We start from the raw sequence: 20,799 nt of genomic DNA on the forward strand, positions 1-20,799 counted from the left end.
CAAACTTTTTTTGTGCATTCATCTACCTCTACAATGAAGATTTCCGAAGTTTACCGGAAATATTTCAAAATTTTTAAAAGTTATGATTTTTTGAAATTTGAGTTTTTTGGTTTAATTTTGGTGTATGTTATTGACATTAATTTTAATATCGCGTTCGCTAAAGGTTGGGAAAACATAAAAAAGGGTATCCAAAGATAAAACTGTACGCTGAAACAGAATTTGAAATCTATTTTATTGTATCTGCTATAAATTTTGATATACGAGCCAAAACGTGGGGTGACACTTAATATTTTACTCACTAGGCGGCACACCTCCAATATCAAGAAGACTTTTTTCAGTGCATCATCTTATACACAGAAACGTTCTTGTAAAATATCGTTTTGGTCTAAGCATTATTTCTATATAAAAATAATATTAAATTTTTCTAATTTTTGACCAATTATTTATTTCAATTTTTTTGAAGTAATATAAAAAACCACTAATGGTTATACTAAACAATTTCTATGCAATTTATTCCATTTTTAAGAACCGTGCTTTGGTCTTATTCAAACATTCGTTCGCAAAGTAGTAATGTCTTCACCTTGGTGATGTGGGACTTTTAACTACACAAAAGAATTTCAAATTCCGAAATCCAGTGTTCATCTTTTCTATTTGGCCAGTTGTAAGAGCTTAATATTCTGTGCGGGTGAGTAAACTAATAAGTGATTCTCTGCATTCTTCATTTTTTTCTCTAACAACTCAGAAATATAACTTACGGTCCAAAATTGTGGCAACGTATTGGCCAGGCAAGAAGTCGGACCGTGGATGCAACGTTTCATCGCATATTTTAACTTTAATAAATGATTCTTCACCCTTTTTTATGTTTTCCTAACCTTTAGCGAACGCGATATTAAAATTAATGTCAATAACATACACCAAAATTAAACCAAAAAACTCAAATTTCAAAAAATTATAACTTTTAAAATTTTTGAAATATTTCCGGTAAACTTCGGAAATCTTCATTGTAGAGGTAGATGAACGCACAAAAAAAGTTTGGTTAAAATCTGTTACTATCATGCAGCAAAGTCTGATGATTTCAGAAATAATAACCCAAAAGTCTCCCGTTGATTTTCGACGGGGGCAATTTAGCAACGTGTTTTTCTCGAAATTTAACGAGAGTGGTCGAAAAACAGCGATTTGTGGTGTTAGAAAAAAAAAACAATTATGGTCAGCTGTTATCCGAGATGACCTTTTAACGTTCATATTAATGGATAGAACGCGCCGCCACCGAAGTCAAATACATCCATATAATTACATATTAATTAAGGTCGAAAGGGTTGAGCCAAGCTTACGCAGATTGACGCGCTATCAGATCACTAAACGCGAAACGAGATATGAACTCTAACACCCCACCAGGGAAATCAAGTCGTCAACCGAAAACGTTGGCAAAATATAAAGACAGAAAAATTCTCCCCCCCCCCCCTAAACTAATGAGGTCTTCGTTCTTTGACCCGTGAAAATGTCCAGTAGAAAAAAAAACATTCCAATTTTGAAAATAGCTTTCAAGACATTTTATATGTTTGTTCAGATTTCGGTTGATAAATGAGCCTGTTTCACTTACGAAAATTTGTGATATTTATTTTGCGTTATAAATAAAACGAAAATATTAATTAAAAGAAATATACGCGTCGTTTAAGGGTAGTATATACTAAATCGAAAAATAACTTTTGTAAATTAACTAGCAACATTTACCAGAGCGTAAAAGATGTCTGCTGAATAGCGACCGCCATGCAATAAATGGTGAAGAATTTCACTATAAATTGCACTGGACTGCTCACATATAGGGCACTCTGATTGTTTATTATATTCAACTTTATACTGCCCTTAACCGTTAAAAACGAATCGCGCCTGTAAAAGTGTTCTAATGGCAGCACTCCGGTGTTCAGGGAGAAGTTAGTTTACAGCATCTGACCCTACTAGCGCCATCTTTAGGAATGACGAGCAAATATTTTGGGGGCAAAATCCACACGGTAGGTTCATTTACGTGATTTAAACCAAACAAAGCGAGGTATTTAGTGAGAGTAAAAAGTTAATGGTAGTTGGTACACGGGCCCAAAACGCCAAAATATCGACTTTAATGGGCGGAATTCCCATTAAGATTCGTAAGATTTCGCCTTTTCGGCAGAAAAAATCTGCAAAGAGAAAACCGCCAACATTTCGTTTGGGTTCCTTTTTTGACCAGTGGTTTGGCGCGAAAAGAGCAGAGCGATTTAATTATCGTAATTAGCCCTGGCCGACAGGTTGAAAGAAGAGGGCCTAACAAACAGCTTGAGCAGACAGGGTTTAAGCCTACTAATAACGCCCGCTAGGCCGGCGCTGCGAACATTTTTATGGAGTTGGCTTGCCACGCGTTCTGACAAAGAAACTTTAGCGCCATTAATCTGAAGTGGCCAAGCAAGCGAGCTAAAAACAGTAATCTCGACCTCCCTCCTACCACCTCTGATCCGCGAATTATTTTTCTAGATACATGGCCGCACCCCTCCCTTCTTTGACTGGGATAAAATATTTATTAATAAATTATTCGAAACGAGGAAAGGTGACGCTACTTGTTCTAACTCCGTAGCGCCTTTATATCATAGTGATAATGGAAAAGGTAATCGATGCTTATCTATTATCGAAACAACGCGTCCGAAAAAGCTGTTTGGAGCCGACGAAGCGTATTATGACGTGAATTAATTGATTAAGTTATTAATTTTTTAATATGATGGTATAACTTAAGTAACGTAACAAAATAAGTACGACACATGCGCAAAGGATTTATTCCATCTAATTTTGGACAGCAGAGCGTAACAGAACTTCGGATCTTTGGTTAAACCCTACAAAACCATCTCTCACTACCATTTTGGTCCTTTTATAACAGATTTTATCGAGCTTGGACTAAAATTTACTTTGATTGTTTTAGTATTTGAGACCAAAGCACGTTTTGTGTGGAGTTAATCAAGATCAACCTACACTTTCTGATTGTTATCCGATTGGATTACTTTAAATTTTTACTGATCAATAGGAATAAAAACCCCACAAAGAAGACTAGAATATTTCTAACCAGAGGCGTGGCCAGGGGGTCATTGAGGGCACGTGCTCCACCCACGAGGCATATTATTTTTTTAATTGTGTGCCCCCACCGAACCAAAAATAATGACTACGCCACGGCTCTACTAATTTTAAGTTAAAAGGAGCCACCTTTGGACTGCATTGCAAACGATCATCCTTTGCAATGCAGTAAATAGGTGGTTCCTTTTAACTTTAAATTTTGTATATACTATTCTCCACCACCCTCCCCCTATTCGGCTTTCCGTTGCTACGCAACGCGTTTTAAAATTTTTAATGTTTAGGCTTAGTTTCTCTTTTCGGTGTAATAGTCGCGAGCCAGATTTCCCGCACGGTACCAATGAGTCCCAAATAGGACGAAACCGGTCTACCGTTGGAATTTCTGGCTATTTTATTTAATTTAATTAAGTTTTTCACTCGAAGATCTATTTGGTTCGAGTTTCGCGTCTTTTTGTTTGCTCGAAGACCTATCGGTACGAGCTATTGGTAAGTTTTAAATTTCTTTAAATTTGTTTAGGGTTTAGCTTTTTTATCCCTTTTCATAATGGACTTATTCGCTCATTTTATCTACTAATTTTAAGCCTAGACATAGTATTTCGTTACTTATGAAATTACAAATGATCCGTTAACTTTTACTACTGAACCAATATTTTTTAAATTAATGATTTGATAAATGTAGTTTGACCTATCGTTCCATACAAAATTCCAGAAGTAAAAGATTTTTGTTTCGGCGGAGTTCCCTTATCTTTGATCCTTTAACTGCGTTGGGACCTAAAGAAACAATCGTGTAAAGACAAAGCGTTGATTGGGAGGCAATCACTTCCACTACAATATACTCTACGGCCTATCTCTCTCTCTCTCTCTCTCTCTCTCTTCAAATCCATGGGTCTTTGGGTGGACGATTGTAAAAAGGGGGAGGGCTAATAAAAGGAGGGGGGAAGGTGTAGAAGGAAAAGTAGAGGACTAAGGCCCGTCGAAAAAAATCCTCCCGGGCGTCACACATTCCTGTATAGGGGCTTAACGCTCTAGGCCCAATTACTGCCATTGCTTACCATCCCTCGGGATCCTCCGCCGGAACACAAACCGATTGGAGTCGTACGCTCTCTCTCTCTGTTTCCTATAAGCTTAGCAGGCTACGATAATCGGAAGTCCAGGATGTGAAAGTGGGGAAAAAACGGCAAGAGAAAGCTGTTCTTTCCGCGAAAAATACTAACGGGTTCGAAGGGAAGCCAAGTCTCCAAAGTGAAAAGCCGAGAGTTTGGACTGGAGAGTGAGAGAAAGCGTAACCTTTGTCGGAAGAAGCGCGTCCTGACTCCGAGGGGGATTTGCCTCTGTATATAGGAGAGACAACTCGTTGGCAATCTCTTAATTAAGGCATCGATTCTGGCGGCGTACACTCGGCCCTATCCGACGCTAATCAGGAAGTAGAAGTTGGCTCTTTTCGCTGGAAAAACGCGCGCCAGCTCCCCTTTCTCTGGAATGTCACGCTGCTAAAGAGTGGAGGACACCAGGTTCCCTTCTTTTGAAAACCAGCCACCGCCGCCTGAAGAAACGGAACAACACGACGGATAATGGTCCTCGATATTGAGATATCCCCAACCTTTAAAGAATTGAGGAGGAGGTACAGCTCCCTGTCGTAATAAGCCCATCTCAACTACTGTCATAGTAGCCTAAATCTTCTTATTCAACTACCATCATCTATCGGAACATCGCTTAGACACTGTATTTTACTGAAGACAGATTCATGAACTTTGGAGAGCCACCAACAGTTAAAATATTACAAATAAACTAACAAGGAGAGTACCCGAGGTGTTTATTGCCGATTTTGTTTAAAGTCGGGCGTAATGTAGGCCTATATGAGATATGAAATTTCCCAAAAGGAGACGTTGCACTACCCATTCGATTTGCCATGGCAACCGAAAATATTTTTGACCACTTAAAACAAAAATAAGATTGTTTGCTTATTTTACCCAAAAATTGTTCCAATTTACCCAAACTTGATGAAATTTACCTAAATGTGGTCCAAATTACCCATTTCGTGATTATTAAATTTAAAAAAAAAATTTCGTAGCAAGGACCCTGTGAAACCGAGAAAATCCCATGCTTTTTTAAATGGAGATTTATTTGTTTTAAGTGGTCAAAAACATTTTCGGTTGCCATGGCAAATCGAATGGCTAGTGCAACGTCTCCTTTTGGGAAATCTCATATCTCATATAGGTCTACATTACGCCCGACTTTGAACAAAATCAGCAATAAACACCTCGGGTACCCTCCTTGTAAGACAAAGGTAAAAAAAGTCATTATTTGTCAGATTATAGAGTTTCGGTAGCTTTTTAAAATACATTTCAGGGGTGGTCTTGGCTAGAGATAAAGTTTACATGAAATTAAAAGCTAAGTTGGACAAGGATCGTCTAGAATTCGACCAAAGAATAAATACGCTTCGATACATAGACTGGCGTGTTCAATGGCTCAACTTGCATACGATAGTCAAAATTTTCCCCGCGCTACAGCAGTGCTATTAGTGGGGCCTCTAACGGCTGGTCAAAGGCTACTCCCGTGTTTCAAAAGTGTGAACAGGTTTTTTGCATGGAGACGCCTGTAAGCGAAGCGCATATATAGTCTTTGCCTTCGATAGCAGTTTCAATTGTAGTTCATTTCTAACATGTGCTGTTGATCTTTGTTTTATGCTTCTATTCAAATGAGAAGTAGATCTGATATAGGATCTAGGGGCGCTGAATAAGTTCATTTATCTGTCTAAAACCACAAACTCCAATGAACTTAGCCGTTAGCGGTTAGTTCAATGAATTCGCTTACGTCAAAACACTTTGTTCTTAATTGGATTTGCTTAGGTTATAATTCAATTTTTATAAAAATATCTCTAAAATATTTAAAAAAAAAGCGTCACTTTGTTGCCAAAAAAATCACTTACTTCATTTTTTCCATTTGGTAGAAGGGTGTACCTTTTAGGAGTTAGCGAACCGGGACTAAACAAATATCATATTTAAAGCACCCACGTTACATCAAAAGGGTCCTTTGAAAGTTCCCCCTCGAAATCCGGGAGCAGAAATTTGAAAGGTAAATGTTAAACAGAAAATCCATTCACAGAAATCAACGCGCCGTTAAGTAAAAACGAAAACTTTCATCGACCGAAATTATCCCCCACATAATGATAACGAAATTATTAGTCACTAAGTATACAGGAAAGGATTGGGCTCGTTAGAGTAGCACCTACTTCACCGAGGAATGCTGGAAGGGTCAAGGACATAGGGAAAGGCAGCGTCATTGAACTTACGCTAACTTGATGGGCGAAATTACCGGCTTTAAGTTGACCCTCAGAGGCGGCCAATAAACAGTGGCCGACAGCGAGAAAGGCGAGAGGGCTACCCTTCATTTTTATTCATTAGATTTCGCGTTAACCGTAACGGATATTGCCCTGGGAAATCTAATTAGTGGCCATACGGCCGAATTCGCCCTTCGAGGAATTACGAATGCTGGACAAAAATGCGTCCGATTCCTGAGCATTTTCTCCCTGCCAGAGAGAAGGTTATCCGGGGGAACGCTAGAGTAAACAAACTAAAATAAGTGGAAGTCGACTCTCTTACCTCCTTCCGCTTCGCAAATGAGTTTTAACGGTTCTCCCTCGTTGAAAGGACCCACGGAGCCTTTAACGACGTTGCCTAATTCGTCTTTGATGACCGGCTCTCCTGGAGGTACTGCCAAAACATAAACAAAAGACAACAATTAATTTATATATTCCTAAGATTTTAGTTTCCTAAACGTACTAATGTTAAGCCAACTTAAAACGAGAAAGAGGTTAGGAAACCGTAACACTTGAAAAACAGCGAACCTATACAAAGGTAGGTGCTAGGCATATTCATTGTTTTCACAGTTTTAACGCGTGGTGGCGCTGATATGGCTGTTTTGCCATATTTGAAATTTGTATACTTATTATTAGATAAGTAATGTTTGTCAAGGTAGTACGGAAGAAAATTAAAAATTATGGAATAAAAGATAAAACGTTCGTTGTCATATTCCATTGGGCTTTAAGACGCAAGTGACAAAAAAAGACATAAGTATGACATTGAACCCTTTCAACGATTTGAGTTGGGGGAAAATTTTCCCCATAATTTTGGTCAGTTGCCAAAATGAAGTGTCTGGCAACCTTTCTTTAGGAACAATTTATTTTCAAGAAATAATCGAAGAAACATTTCGCCAAGTGATTCGGAATTTTTTAATTATACCCCTTCGTAACTTTCTACTCATTCACAGCCAGTTTTGATTGATGAAGATAATTTCGTGTGGAAACGAGATTACACCTCAAATTTTAAAATAAGTAGCAAATATTATATTCCGATTCCACAAATCATCGGGGTTTTTGCTTAAGTAAGCTTCATTTTCATTTTTGACGCGTTTCAATATTCAATCCGTCAAAAAGACTAGCGGATATTTACCGGACATGGTTACCTAGTAAAACAGTCCTTAGACAAAAAGTAAGCTCATATAAGGAATATTTTTGAGCTTAGAGCCTTTTAGGATAATTCCAAATTTTCTATAGACCCCAGTGACCCTTTGGTAGGAGCGTAACCGGTAGAAGTAACATAATTCGAAACGACATTTGGCTTCATCGGTTTGGAAATTTTGGGCCCAGTGGGCCTTTAAGACTTTTCTTTTATCGTGACAGGAAACACCTACTACCAAAATGCCGCAGCGTCGAGCGTACGACGCAAAAAATCTCCCTTAGGCCTAATACATTTTTGTCACGTTGATGCTCGCCGTCGCGGAATTTTTTACCAAGTGAAAACCAGACATTATACAGTGTAACGGATTTAGTTTTGTCATATCATTTATTCCGTTCGACCATCAATCGTCAAGATGAAAAATGGATTCCGTTTCTATCGGCGGCCCGAGCGTTCTCTCTCTCTCTTTGTCGCTCTTGCAGAGACTCTGACCTCATCCCGCGTGACGCCTCCCAACCCGATGCTGCTGCCATCTCACTTTCTTAATTTCGCGACTTACGCGATTTACAAAAATGTCGCCTAAAAGGGATGGAGGACCGAACCAGGCCTCGTCACCCATTTCATTTTCCAATTTCCAAAACTTTTCTCTTTTTTCGGGGGAATATTCGATAGAGGCGAAGATTATACTGAATCGGGATTGTGTGACCCAAAATGTTCGTACGGGGAAGGAAAGGAAACTGTATGGTTCTGAAAAATAGAGAGATCGACAGAAACGAAAACTAATCTTCCATTGTTCCGCGTCGGACCAGCAGCGCAGGCTGAAACTGGAACGCCTGTCTTTCATGATTTATATAAATTAACTCGACGAATCAGACCTAAAAGATCGCTTTCACAGCAGCCTTGCACGGGGATTATTCACTAGACCTGAGGTTGGTTTCAAAGTCTTTCATAATACAAACACGGCGTTTTAATAAATAACGTGTGTTGCAGGATTTCCAGGAATGGGTTCAGGATAGTTCATTATGTCTAGAATGTTAAACAAAGTTAACGACTGGCGCAAAATTAATCTAGAAGATAATTTTAAATACGATTTTGTCCTGTGCGACTAGTTTCGGTAGAACAGCCTACCATCATCAGGGGTCTAGAATGTGTTATGGATAGTTCAGAATGTCGAGAATGAGTTAGGGATAGTTCGTTATGTACAGAATGTGTTAGAGATAGTTCGTTATGTACAGAATGTGTTAGAGATAGTTCGTTATGTACAGAATGTGTTAGAGATAGTTCGTTATGTACAGAATGTGTTAGAGATAGTTCAAAATGTCCAAAATTTGTTAGGGTTAGTTCAGAATGTTCAAATGTGTTAGGGATAGTTCAGAATGTCCAGAATATGTTAAGGATAGTTTAGAATGTCAGAAATTAGCTTAAAGGGAAAGTCCAGGTTGGGTAAAACTTGGGTCTATTTGAAAGATCATGTTTAAAAAAACTCAAAAATATCAGTCGTAAAATTGTACCTTTTTTTAATGACGAGAAATTATTTTTTAAACGAGCGAAATTTACCGCCTAACGATCTGCCATTTGTTGTTTCGGGGTGACGTTTTAGGACTTTAATCACGCGCTGTTCGCGCTATCACAGGCTTTAACAGCGCTCTGTTCCCCGCGCGCTTGCTCCGCGTGCGGTCTGCGGAGGGAAGGCGAAAGAAAATGGCAGCTCGCTTTGCGGTAAATTTCGCTCGTTTAAAAATTAATTTCTCGTCATTAAAAAAAGATACAATTTTACGACTGATATTTTTGAGTATATTTAAACATGATCTTTCAAATAGACCCAAGTTTTACCCAACCTGGACTTTTCCTTTAAGTTAGTCAGGATTAGGTTCAGGAGTATGATCACGATTGTCATTAATATGTTTAAAATTGTTAGGAAATGGTTCAGGATAATCAGGAATATCAATAATGGGTACAAGATAAACAGGAATATCAAGCATAGTTGGGATTTTGAAGAAGTTCCGGATAGTCAGGATTATCAAGAATAAGTTCAGGATAGTCAGAATTATTAAGAATATGTCAAGAAAGTCAGAAGGTCAAGAACGTCTTGATGGTGACCAAAATGCGACAGGTTAGCTCAGCTGGTTAATAGTAAAAAAATCAAAAATAGCTTAAAGGTATCTTTGATTACCTCAAACGCCACTGGTCTGATGTAAAAAATAACTATAGATTGATAACTAAAAGTTACCCTAAAAATCATACTAGTTAGAGCGCTTAATTCGGTGATAATTAAAATACAGATATTCAAATTCGGGCATTATTTAAATATCGACATACCCTCGGGTTTTGAGCGAATATCGTCGGTTCGTTGTGGGAGGAAGAGAAGGGGCTTCAAAATTCATCAATTACAAAGCGAAAATATGGCCTCGGGGCGACATCGACGAACAGATTTAAAAGCATTTATCAGTTAATCCGGCCGCGCGCTCCTATCAGGCGTGCAGCCACGACCCCGCGAGGCACGAGAGATCAGAGTTTGCGGCTAACGGTCTCTCGCCTCTTTTAAAATTCCGCCCAAACATTTGTGTCCCGGTACCTCCGTAATTACTCTCACGCGGCTCCGGGCTCGTCTGAGTCACCGGAGCCAAAAGCGGATGAGGACGGAGAGTGACCCTTGAAAATATGGGAGAACACAAAGGTATTTGGAAAATTCGGAGCACGAATATGATTGTGCGCGCGCGGGCAGGGGGGGTATTTGGAGCCAATTCAGAGACACGCGGAGAGATACACAGAGAGGTAGGGGTAATGACTAAATGTGACAGTGACTGTTTCCTCTAAAAGAGCGAGCGCTAACTTAATCAGCATTGCTAAAGCCTTCAACGTCGATCAGAGGCACCTGCAAATCGATTTTCGTTCTCTCCTTTCTATCTCACTCTATTTCGCAGGAATCCGGATCTCAGTGGATTCGCTCTTCCGCGGGATAGTTTTTCCGGCCGTTGTAGGTCTGCCGAGTGAAAGCGGACCCGTAGAAATATACGTATTCTGTCTAGATGGCGTATCCGCCGTATAAGGACTATCTTGGCATGACGGCAAAAACGAAAAGTAATCGTTATCAGACCGATCCTTCGCGATATATAATATAGACGCGCTGGCGTGCTCTGGGCGTACGAGGCTTATCTGGGCCGTAGCAGGCCTTTCTGTCCGTGATGTCCCGGGAACACCGAATAAAACAAAAAGAAGGAAAATGACCGAAGCATTTTTCTTGAATATAAGATATATCACTCGCTCGCTCCATTCCCGAATATACGCCGTTTTTAGAACTCCGTGTTATCTACGAGTAAAATATAAATAAGTATCAGAGCCCGGCTGTCGGACACAAATCTATTACTGCCAATAGTACATTAGCGCCAACATATTTCACAATTGGTTTTTGCCAGCGCCTTAACGATGAAAAACAATCCGACACTCTTAACTCGAGATTCTATTGAAGTTTCTGGTTTTTTTTCCCCGAAAAAGGGCTGGGAGTGAAACGTCACATTTTAGATTTAGTTTCTTGCTTGCCATATTTTTTACGTTATTTACGATAATATAACATTTATTCAGAAATGGATTTCCGGTTACTAAATCATGTTCTACTTCGCGACTGTTTTGGCAGATTTCACGGTAATGGCTTTTATATTTATTCTTATTCGGTATAAATTCGGCTCGCGCGACATTTTCCTTAAAAAACTGAGTAAACAATACTATATAGATATATATTGGTTAACTTTCTCTGTCTGTACTAAATAGTCATCCCTTAAAATGAAAAATATGTAAAAAAGTGTGTGGTGAATAAGCTGTTTAGAACGTAAACATCGCTTTGACTTTTTTTATTATAATTTGCATTGACATCCAGACGTTTTGCCACACTCATTTAGTTTCGCCGTTGCGCGATAGGTGGCGGTAAAGGATGGATTTCTAATTAAATTTTAGAAGAACAGGAGCTGCGATAGATTTCACTTCGAACACTACCGTTTATACGAGGTAGCGTTTCCTGTCGACATTAATCGGTTAAAATAGACGACGTTTAATGTCTTTTACAAACGATCTAGGTTAAATTCTATATAAAATAATTCCGTCGACTTGGAATTGTAGCAAATCCAACTGTCACTCGCAGAAACGCTGATAAATTTCGGGAGGATAGAATAATCTTATTCCAAAATGGGAGATTATTTGGAATCGAAATGGGCAGAGGTCGCTATTATAAGACGGAGGAAGTACGCTTTCATTTCCATCACGATAGTAAAGGAGTATATTATCGTCTCAGTGGCGACGGACGAATCTTAGAAGTTATACTCTATATAATATATCGCGCTGAATCAATAACTAGGAGAGGAGGGATTCGCCGCTAGCTTACACTCTCGGAGAGCGAGAGCGTATATATATAGTCGAGAAGCTTTGTTCAAGAAGGTGATTTAGGGGGCTTCTATTCTTTTTTCTCCGACTCCTTCGTCCGGGATGGGTGGAGGCCGATAGTCGATGAGGTTTGCTAGCCCAATAGAGTAACAAGAGGGTCCCACTCTTCACCCCTCGGCCCGCTCTAACTCCGAACGACACACTGCGTAAAGAGAGAAGTCAAGATAACGAGGAAGAAGAGTGCGTCGAAAGACAGAGACTTCGCCTTCGAGAGCCAGAAAGAAAAGTTGGCCCAGTCGAGACTCTGACGGGGGTGACGGGGACGAGGGGGGAGAGCTGGCAAACCGGTCGAAATCGACCAGAAAAGGGGGGAACTATCTCGGGAGAAAAAAACGGACGATCGGTAGAGAGGGTCATTTCGTCTTGGGCCGGTCTGTCTCCCTTCTAGGCCAGCGGCCGTCCTGATCCGGAGTGGAATTCGGCCAAGAGGAAAATAATCCGTATCCAGAATCAACGAGCCAGCGCCGTTGGTATAAATAAAACCAGCCTTTATACCGTAGCGCCATCAGCGAGAGAAAAAGGCGTCAAAGAGTACATACATATATATATATATATATATATATATATATATATATATATATATATATATATATAAAAGTAGGGGCCGGCTTGGTAGGGGCTTTACGCGGAAGGTAGCGCCCTGAAAACGTGCTCGCGAACGAAATTTGGGCTGTTGCTGGCTCTTCCAAGTTTCTTTTGTTCCCGCGAAGACTTTTTTTTTAACGCGAGCGCGAGCGGAGATGTAAGATGAAATTTGACGCTGAAAGGAAGCGGCGCCGTTGGAACGACCCGCCCTCCTCGCCCCCCCCCCCCAGGCCCCACAAAGACGACCGTTGGAATACTAAAGCGGGGCGAGTGCAGCTATGGATCCGGAGAATATAAAGAGAGCGTCAGAGAGAGTGAGAATTTTAATACGTATATATGTCCCGCGGGCAGTCTTTTCTTTGAAGTGAAGACAGCGAGGTTTTGGTTACGGAGCTCATCTCTGTCTGGCTTTCTCTTCGGACTCTGCGCGAAGTTCGGTCCTAATTGTCCCAGCGGTTCGACAGCCGCCAGAGCTCGCTACCCGCCTTTTATTTTGGGAGAGAGATAGAGGGACTTCAAAGGAGTCCTAGCGCGGTCATTAATAACATAACGATAAAGGATTTATTTTGATAAAAAGAGCCCGAGGATCGATTCATGCCCCCAGCTACGCTTTTCTACTGATTTTTCCGCTACGAGGAAAAGTGTAACCTTCGAACCCGACACGAGCGTGACTAGCCGGATATTCCCATAATTTCTTCATCCAACAATCTGGTCTCGTAATGTACGTGTTGAAAATATTACGAGTGACATTCCGTAGCCGTTCCTCGAACCATTAATGGTCGAGAAAGGGTCAACAAAATTAAACTTGACCGTGTTGCCTGTCTACGCGTCAATGTACGTTGAAGCCAAAGACAGAAAGGTCCCTTTGGACTAGGGCCAGGAAAAAAATGTCCTTGTATCAAATGAAAAAAAAACGGAGAGTGACATCTTAACGAGTTTATTATCTTTTTCATTTGTCTTCGAAAATGGACACATGCCACGAGACCAATTCTCGGGGCCTGAATACGTAAAATACTGGCCCAAAACGAGGCTCCGTTAGTACGGTTTTTAAATAAATATGCAATTTTTGGTATCTGACAAATAATTATGATTCATATCTTTTCATTGAGAAATGAACAGTAACATCCGTCACTGATATGACCCTAATTCCGCCTGCATTATTCATCACGAATCATTACGATACCGAAAGTCCTACATCTTAAAGTTTTAGAGGTGGAATTGGTATAATTAGTACTCTTCTGGTCATTAAATTATAAAATATATTAAATACAGATTGATAAGAGCGCTACTCGTCAGTCGTCGGGGAATATTTGATTACTATACGCAACATATAGAGCTATATATAACGTCACTAATTATCACTTTAAGCAGTTAGGACTTCGTAATACTATACTATAATAGTCTTAATCAAACCCCGGAACAAGATATCTTTCCATACATTATTCCGAAATATTTAAATGGGAAGAATATTTTATTTGTAAATTAAGTCATTTAAGCGGGGATTTTTAGCAGTATCCAAAATCTGAAAGTTTTCTAAGTGGAATTAATTTAACAAAATTTCCTTCCTCTCGTGAAATTAGAAATCTCGAAACATGAAGTATAGGTTGATAAGAGGCGCGACTCGTCAGAAAATATCAAGGGGAATATCTGGGCAAAAGGCTCGTATTAGGGAAAAGGGCGCGCGCCGAGCGGGCCTCTACTGCATTGCAGATACCCGACTGTCGTAAGTCTGCCCGGGGAAACGATCGAGGAGAGCCGCGCTTCGGAAAACGGGGATGCGGGGAGATACGATGGCGCGAGGATGAAAGGGAGGACGAAGATGAGGATGAGGATGGTGGAGGGGGTGGAGCCGAGAGAGGGGAGCACCGTACGTCGTCCAAATTTAAGGATTAACGAGATTTAAAGTATAAAGCATTAATCGGAGTTACTGCTTTCATCATTTCGCCGCTACGGAGTTATAATAAATTATGAAATTTCTCGGGAAAAGTCAATTCTACACGCCACCAGGTTAGAGTTTGGAAACTTTTAAACTAAATGTTTCAAACAAATGTTTAAAAAACTCCCCATTTGTTTGAAAACCTTTTAAGCAGAATTAAACAGTTTCGAACAATTTAAAATATGTTTTTACAAGAGACATTTTCGATGACAATAAAGCGTGTTTATACAATTTGTTTTTTAAGAAAACATATTTTTTGCCAACAATGGTTTGGGATTGTCGTGGGAAATCTAACACTTTGAAGTTAGTACCTGGAACAGCGCATTGAAATTTACATCATTTAACCTTGGTACATATCTCTTAATAAGTTAATTTATATGACAGAAAATCTTCAAATTGAAAATTTTACTATAATTATTCGAAATTAAATTCGCTTTGGAAACTGACATAATCTAAAGTTTGTCTTTAGTGATATCATGGATATTGTCAATAAATACAAATAAGAAATATCTTTAGAAACGTTTTGTACGGTGCTTCTTAAAAATTAGAGGTCAGTTGTGCCAGGAACAGTTTAATCGTGTTCAATCCGCTCGGTATTAAATCATTCAGCGTACACGAAATAACCCTGAGGCTGCAGCGTAAATGAGATAAACAGATAAACAGTTTGGCGAATGGACGAGAAGGAGTTTTCGCGAAAAGAAAAGATGCACCGAAGCGTCGCTTAATTTATCGAAAGCACTCGAGATACATACTTCGGTAATAAGAACGAACCACACAGAGCATGAAATAAAAGCAGCCAAAACTGAAGATACGTTTAAACAGTGCCATTAATAAAAATGCCCCTCTGGAAGACAGGCTTAAGGCCCTCGGACATCCGAAGGTATTCTCGAGAAGAAGAAAAAATGCGGGGTCCAACTGAGAGAAAAAGAGAAATGGAGTAAAATAAGTATATCGGAGAAAGAAGGAAGCTAATGCATTTTCTTTTTACCGCCATCTAGCTTAATGCAATCGAACAAGTGTGGCCTGTACATAAACCATTCTATTATTTCTCCTTGTGTCCGCTCGGTTGTACATGGCGTACAACTTACACAGGTGCTTTCTTCTTTTAACGGTCGTTAGGAAACCGATATAATGTCATCTTTACAAGCGCGTGCGCGTGGGTGGCGGAAGGAGGGTGCGCGAGGGACTGAGATAAAAAAAGGTGCACTGACGTCCTTCCGTGGTAAGAATCTGTCAATCAAAAGAAATATGATCGGCCCTCCTCCCCCGTAGCGTCCGCAAACACCCGTGTCCTTTCCATTATTTATGTTCTTCCTGTATTAACGGGGGCGGGGGTGGGCAGTGACGGGGGCGAAGCTGGGGTCGTGACCCAGTAACGAGACGCGTCCTTAATTGTAACATTATTCAAAAATAATGAGACGTCATCTCGCCGACAAGCGGGGGCTCCCCGCGAATCGAATGTCCATTATCAGAGCTCTGCTGGATGGTAGTCGGGTGCGTGGCGTATTCGCCGAGTGTTTCCCTCCAACGCAAAACGCGAAGCGAGGCAACTGTATGTAGACGAAGTTAGTTTTCTTGACCTATGTTTGCATATTTAAACTGTAATTTCACACTGTACACTTAACATGGCCTAAAATAGCGGTCTTTGAAACTTGGAAAGTTCTCTCCCCACTAGTTAAAGGAGTGTTCCCCCAGTTCTTCGGTTTCCCCTTTCGATATAAACTTGTTGAGGTTAATGGTAATAGCTAGTCCAAGGAGCTGTTGGCTCGCGTGGTATAAAGGGCTTCTATAATACTAAATTATTATAACTAAAAGAGCTACTGTGGAGGATTTTGGGGCGCCTCATATACGGTTTTACTTCGGGATTAACCCAAATTTATCTAGACTTGGATAGATAACAGTTTACTTTAGCAAAAGAAAAGAGATCATACATACTACTGATGAAACCGGTCTATTAATCTGGTGTTCGGTTTTAGCCTACTATGGTTTAACTATCTATAAATGCCATAAAAATATAGAATTTAAGTAATCGAAAAGTGAGCTGAATTTATATAAATAAATGATCTGAAATCATAGAAAATAGTCTGAGTTCATAGAAAATGGCCTACACGAATAGAAAAATAATCTGTATTTTTACAGAAAAAGATCTGAATTGATATTGAAATATTTATGTAGCACTCTATATAAGTTGAAACAGTATTATAATTTAGATTTATATTTTTAATATACTTCTATAATATTTATAGACACGTTATAAAAAGCGCATGTAAGGGTTCAGTTTTAAATCATTAAAAGTCTTTAATTCCACTATCTCATCAATTTATTACCTTCCACCTAGGAGCAACACAGCACTCCACCCAAGGAGAACGCAACCCCTCTTTTATACAATTTTCATTGGTTAGGTAAAACGTTCAACGTAAAAGTTCGTCCAACGAAATTTGTACACAACACTGCGTTAGCGTGTTTAAAGGCTAGCTGCGCTCTCCTTGTGTTTTTTGCTCCTAGCTTTAACTAAATTTATTTCCAAGAAAGACTATTCAGAATATTTTACAAAATATCCGAGGTTTATCAATTAAAAACGAAGCTCGTTAACAATTTTTCAAAGGACAATGTTAAATTATCGCGAAATTAAAAGATGGAATGAAAAGGAGAACCCTTGATTTCTTTTAATCTTCTTCTCTTAGCGGCCGACTAATTAAACGAAATATCTCATTGGATTTTCAGATAGCAGTAATTAATGCCAAATCCGTACTAGGCTTATTCCTCGCGATGAGTACGTATATATTTTGATCTCTTTCAATGATGTTTTACAGAGGTACTTCGAAACGGGAGACGTTCACGCGCCTTACGCACTTGGTTTCGAGACCAACGTGGGCTCCGTCTTTGCAGCCATTTCGTATTGCTTCTGCTTTCGCCGCTTTGAGTATGAAGGGTCGATGGTTTGCCCACATTTTAAACACATAGAAATGAAAAGAACCTTCACTCATTTATCGATTAAATTTTAAAACAAATCGTTGCATACAATGAAAACAATGAGATCCCATTGATTGTGTAAATATTAAATTTATAATATGACTAAGTTTCGAAAAATACTCTCTTCATTTAGGTTATGTTAGCTAGAAACAAAATGAGGACCTTCGTCCGATTAAGGTAATACCAAATTAAAGAAAAAATTGAATATTTTGTGTTGTAACTAGGTGCAATGAAAACTAACTATTTAACAATAAACAACCATTAAATGCGGGTCATAGTTTGGTCAAAATTCTGGCGCCTACATTTTGGCACGAAAAAAGTAGCCTGTTTAAAATTTCACCGCCTTATGGTAAATTTTTCATTCTGCTGCTCTCTTGTTTTGAAACCAAACATTGCACATTATTCTACAATTCAGAATATGGTAGAATTTTTTTAATAAAAGGAGACCCTTGACCATGATCGAATATTATTCTTGAAAAAAGATGTCCGGTCTCATTACTTTTTAATCGGAAATCGAATCAAATAAAATTTTAATTTTGGGGAAATAGAAACAGAAATTGGAGGAGAAATGAATTACTACTGTTTACGTTCTCGGGAAAATTACTCGTAGAATTTAAATTGCATTCGCTATTTGTTGATCTCAATCTGTCGAGAGCCCATAAATGTAAACAAATTTTGAATTAATGGATTTGGTTCGTTTTTTCTCCAAGAAACGTTATTTACTTAGAAAATAAGCGAGGATAACCATTGAAACTGAAAAACCAAACTTTAAAGATATATAACTCTAAAATTAAAACGAGCACGAATAATATCAAAAACTTAATTAAATATGAACATAACGAAAATAAAATTAAATCAATATCAATGTAATGATTTCAGAATCAATCAACCATCGTGAAAAAGTCGTCTGTTTGAAGTTATTCACATTTCATTTTTCCAATGCCCCCTAGCGTTCGACAGTTTTTACGCGTAACGAAAGTATAAAGGGTCAGCTTATAACAAGAACGTATTTAGGTTACTGAGAACGTACACGTCCACTCGTTTGCAGAGGCAAGAAATACTACCTAGGCTAGACTGAAATTCACAATGCAAATTGAAACTCTGGTAATATCTGTCGGGGACATAATTAAATATTACGTTTTTTAAATTTGATTATCTAATAGCTATTTTGATATTTTATCATTAATTAAATTAAGTACCTCGAGAAATTAAACTTTTATTAAAGTTGCGCGAAATAAATTAAAGGTTGAATTGAATTTTTCCGTAACACACTTCTTATCAAAAGAAAAGGTTTATTACGAGCGAATCATACAAGATGGCGCTATACAATTGGAAAATGGAAGGTTTCCGTTTGAGAGAGGAGCTTAGTGGGCCTGTTAGGTATCCTCGAACGTTCTCAGCAACCAAAACAGATTCTTCCTTATAATATGGAATCCTTACTTTTCTAATTAGAACGGATGTAAGTGAAAAAAAGTCTTTACCTCGAAGCGACTCTTAGAAAAATATGCTCAAGATTCCTAGAAGATATATATCGGGAGTCATGAAATCTACTTTGATACGAGATGTATAATTTTCCGTTCCTCCGCAGAACTGGCTTTTTTATTCCATTCCTTTGTCGCAGTCTATATATATATATATGTATATATTTATATACATATATATGCTAGGAAATGAAAGGCTGGGCGTTATCTCAATCAAGAATGTGTAAAGGAAACCAAGAGAGAGGAAGAGGAACAAAGAGCTTTCTCAGTCGCTTTTGGCGAAACGAAATGAAGGGACACGCGTAACGGAGCGAAAGAATAATAGGTTTAATTAGTAAAGAGAGAACTCGGCAGAGGGCGTCTCGTTCTCTCTCCGCTGGCGTATGACGACGCGACACTTCCCAGGAAATGGAGGTGGGAAATCGGTGTGTCACAGCGCGCGCTCGGAAGGTATGAAAGAAATTCGGGGCCATCTTTTCCGGCGTTTCAATTATTCGCCGCTTTAAGGCGCGCTGAAAACGTTTTTAATGATTTCAGCGAAACAGCCAGAGAGCCACATTGAGTATTTGATATGTGTAGGAGGTTTTTTTGGGGGGGAGTGTCCTCAAAATGAATGGAAAGCGGGTATTACTTATCCTTAAAGAGGTATTTCTTACCGCCACTTTTACCTTTTAACTTCGAAAAGCCGTTAGGGTCGGATTCGCACTATAAAGCGAGGGGCTAGTGACTTCTTAAAATTGTGTACACTGATTACTGTCATATGAAACTGACAAGGAGACTACCCCAGGTGGTTATCACCGATTTTGTTCAAACTCGGGGGTTACGTAGACCTTATGTTAGTTTGAAAATTTCCAAAGGGAAAAGTTGCAATGGGCTTTTGTTTTCCCATGGCAACCGAAAATATTTTGACCTCTCCATTTAAAAAAACATGGGATTTTCTCGGTTACCCAAATTTTGTTAAAATTTTATCAAAATTGATCAATTTTACCCAAAATAGGTCAAATTTATATTTTTGGATAAGTTTTGAAAATATATTTTTTTTAAATTTTTTAAGTACCCTGTGAAACCGAGAACATCCCATACTTTTTTAAATGGAGATTTTTATTTTGAGAGATCAAAAACATTTTCGGTTGCCATGGGAAAACTAAAGCCCAGTGCAACTTTTCCCTTTGGCAATTTTCATACTACCTAACCCCCGAGTGAGTACAGCCTTTGGCAATGCTAATTCTGTAATCAGTTACGTAATCACTTTAGTACAGTCAAAGCTACAAGTTTGTACACCTATTAATTCAATTCTATTCAATTTCAATTTATTTTCGAAATTTTTCTGTTTTACAAAATTAAATGGTGTCATCTTGCGACTTATAGGCTTCATTTACACAGAAAAACATTTAATAATCGTTACATAAAAATAGAAAACACACTTTTGACAATTCATAATCAGGTATAGATTAAAAAATAATTTCTACAGTTTAAGAAAATTGCAGTTTAAAATGAATACATTTTACAGTCCAATAACAAAATTTCATAATTGACTTATTGGTTTTGAGTCATATATTTTGGTTAAAATGGCTTGCTTTAGCATTCTTTTAAAACAACTTTTAGGTGCAGAGTTGATTAAGTTTTTGTATATTATATAATAATTTCTAACACCATTACGGGGAGGTATCAGCCCCTCGCTAGAAATCAATGAAATGTGGTTTTGTCAAACAGTCAGCGTTGGGAAGTGTAGAATACTTTGTACCATCTTTAGATTATATTAATTAATATTAATAGTTTTATATTATATTTAGCGATCAATATGGAAAATTTTCTTCCATTTTCATTGCGCTTAGGGTATGCCATG

The 20,799-nt window shown here is 38.7% G+C and overlaps 1 protein-coding gene across 4 annotated transcripts in view; it reads right to left on the bottom strand.

The window, feature by feature from the left end:
• Nucleotides 1-20,799, bottom strand: part of LOC149933390 (protein turtle-like) — a 545,370-nt gene that overhangs the window by 82,207 nt on the left and 442,364 nt on the right. For all 4 annotated transcript variants that reach the window (XM_090155761.1, XM_090155760.1, XM_090155759.1 and 1 more), the window contains exon 3: nt 6,690-6,800. In XM_090155761.1, the coding sequence (XP_090011887.1) occupies nt 6,690-6,800 (111 nt within the window). The remainder of the gene's footprint in view (nt 1-6,689; nt 6,801-20,799) is intronic.

Source organism: Leiobunum rupestre, chromosome 8 (assembly GCF_980474605.1).
Source record: "Leiobunum rupestre chromosome 8, qqLeiRupe1.1.hap1, whole genome shotgun sequence".
NCBI lineage: Eukaryota > Metazoa > Arthropoda > Arachnida > Opiliones > Sclerosomatidae > Leiobunum > Leiobunum rupestre.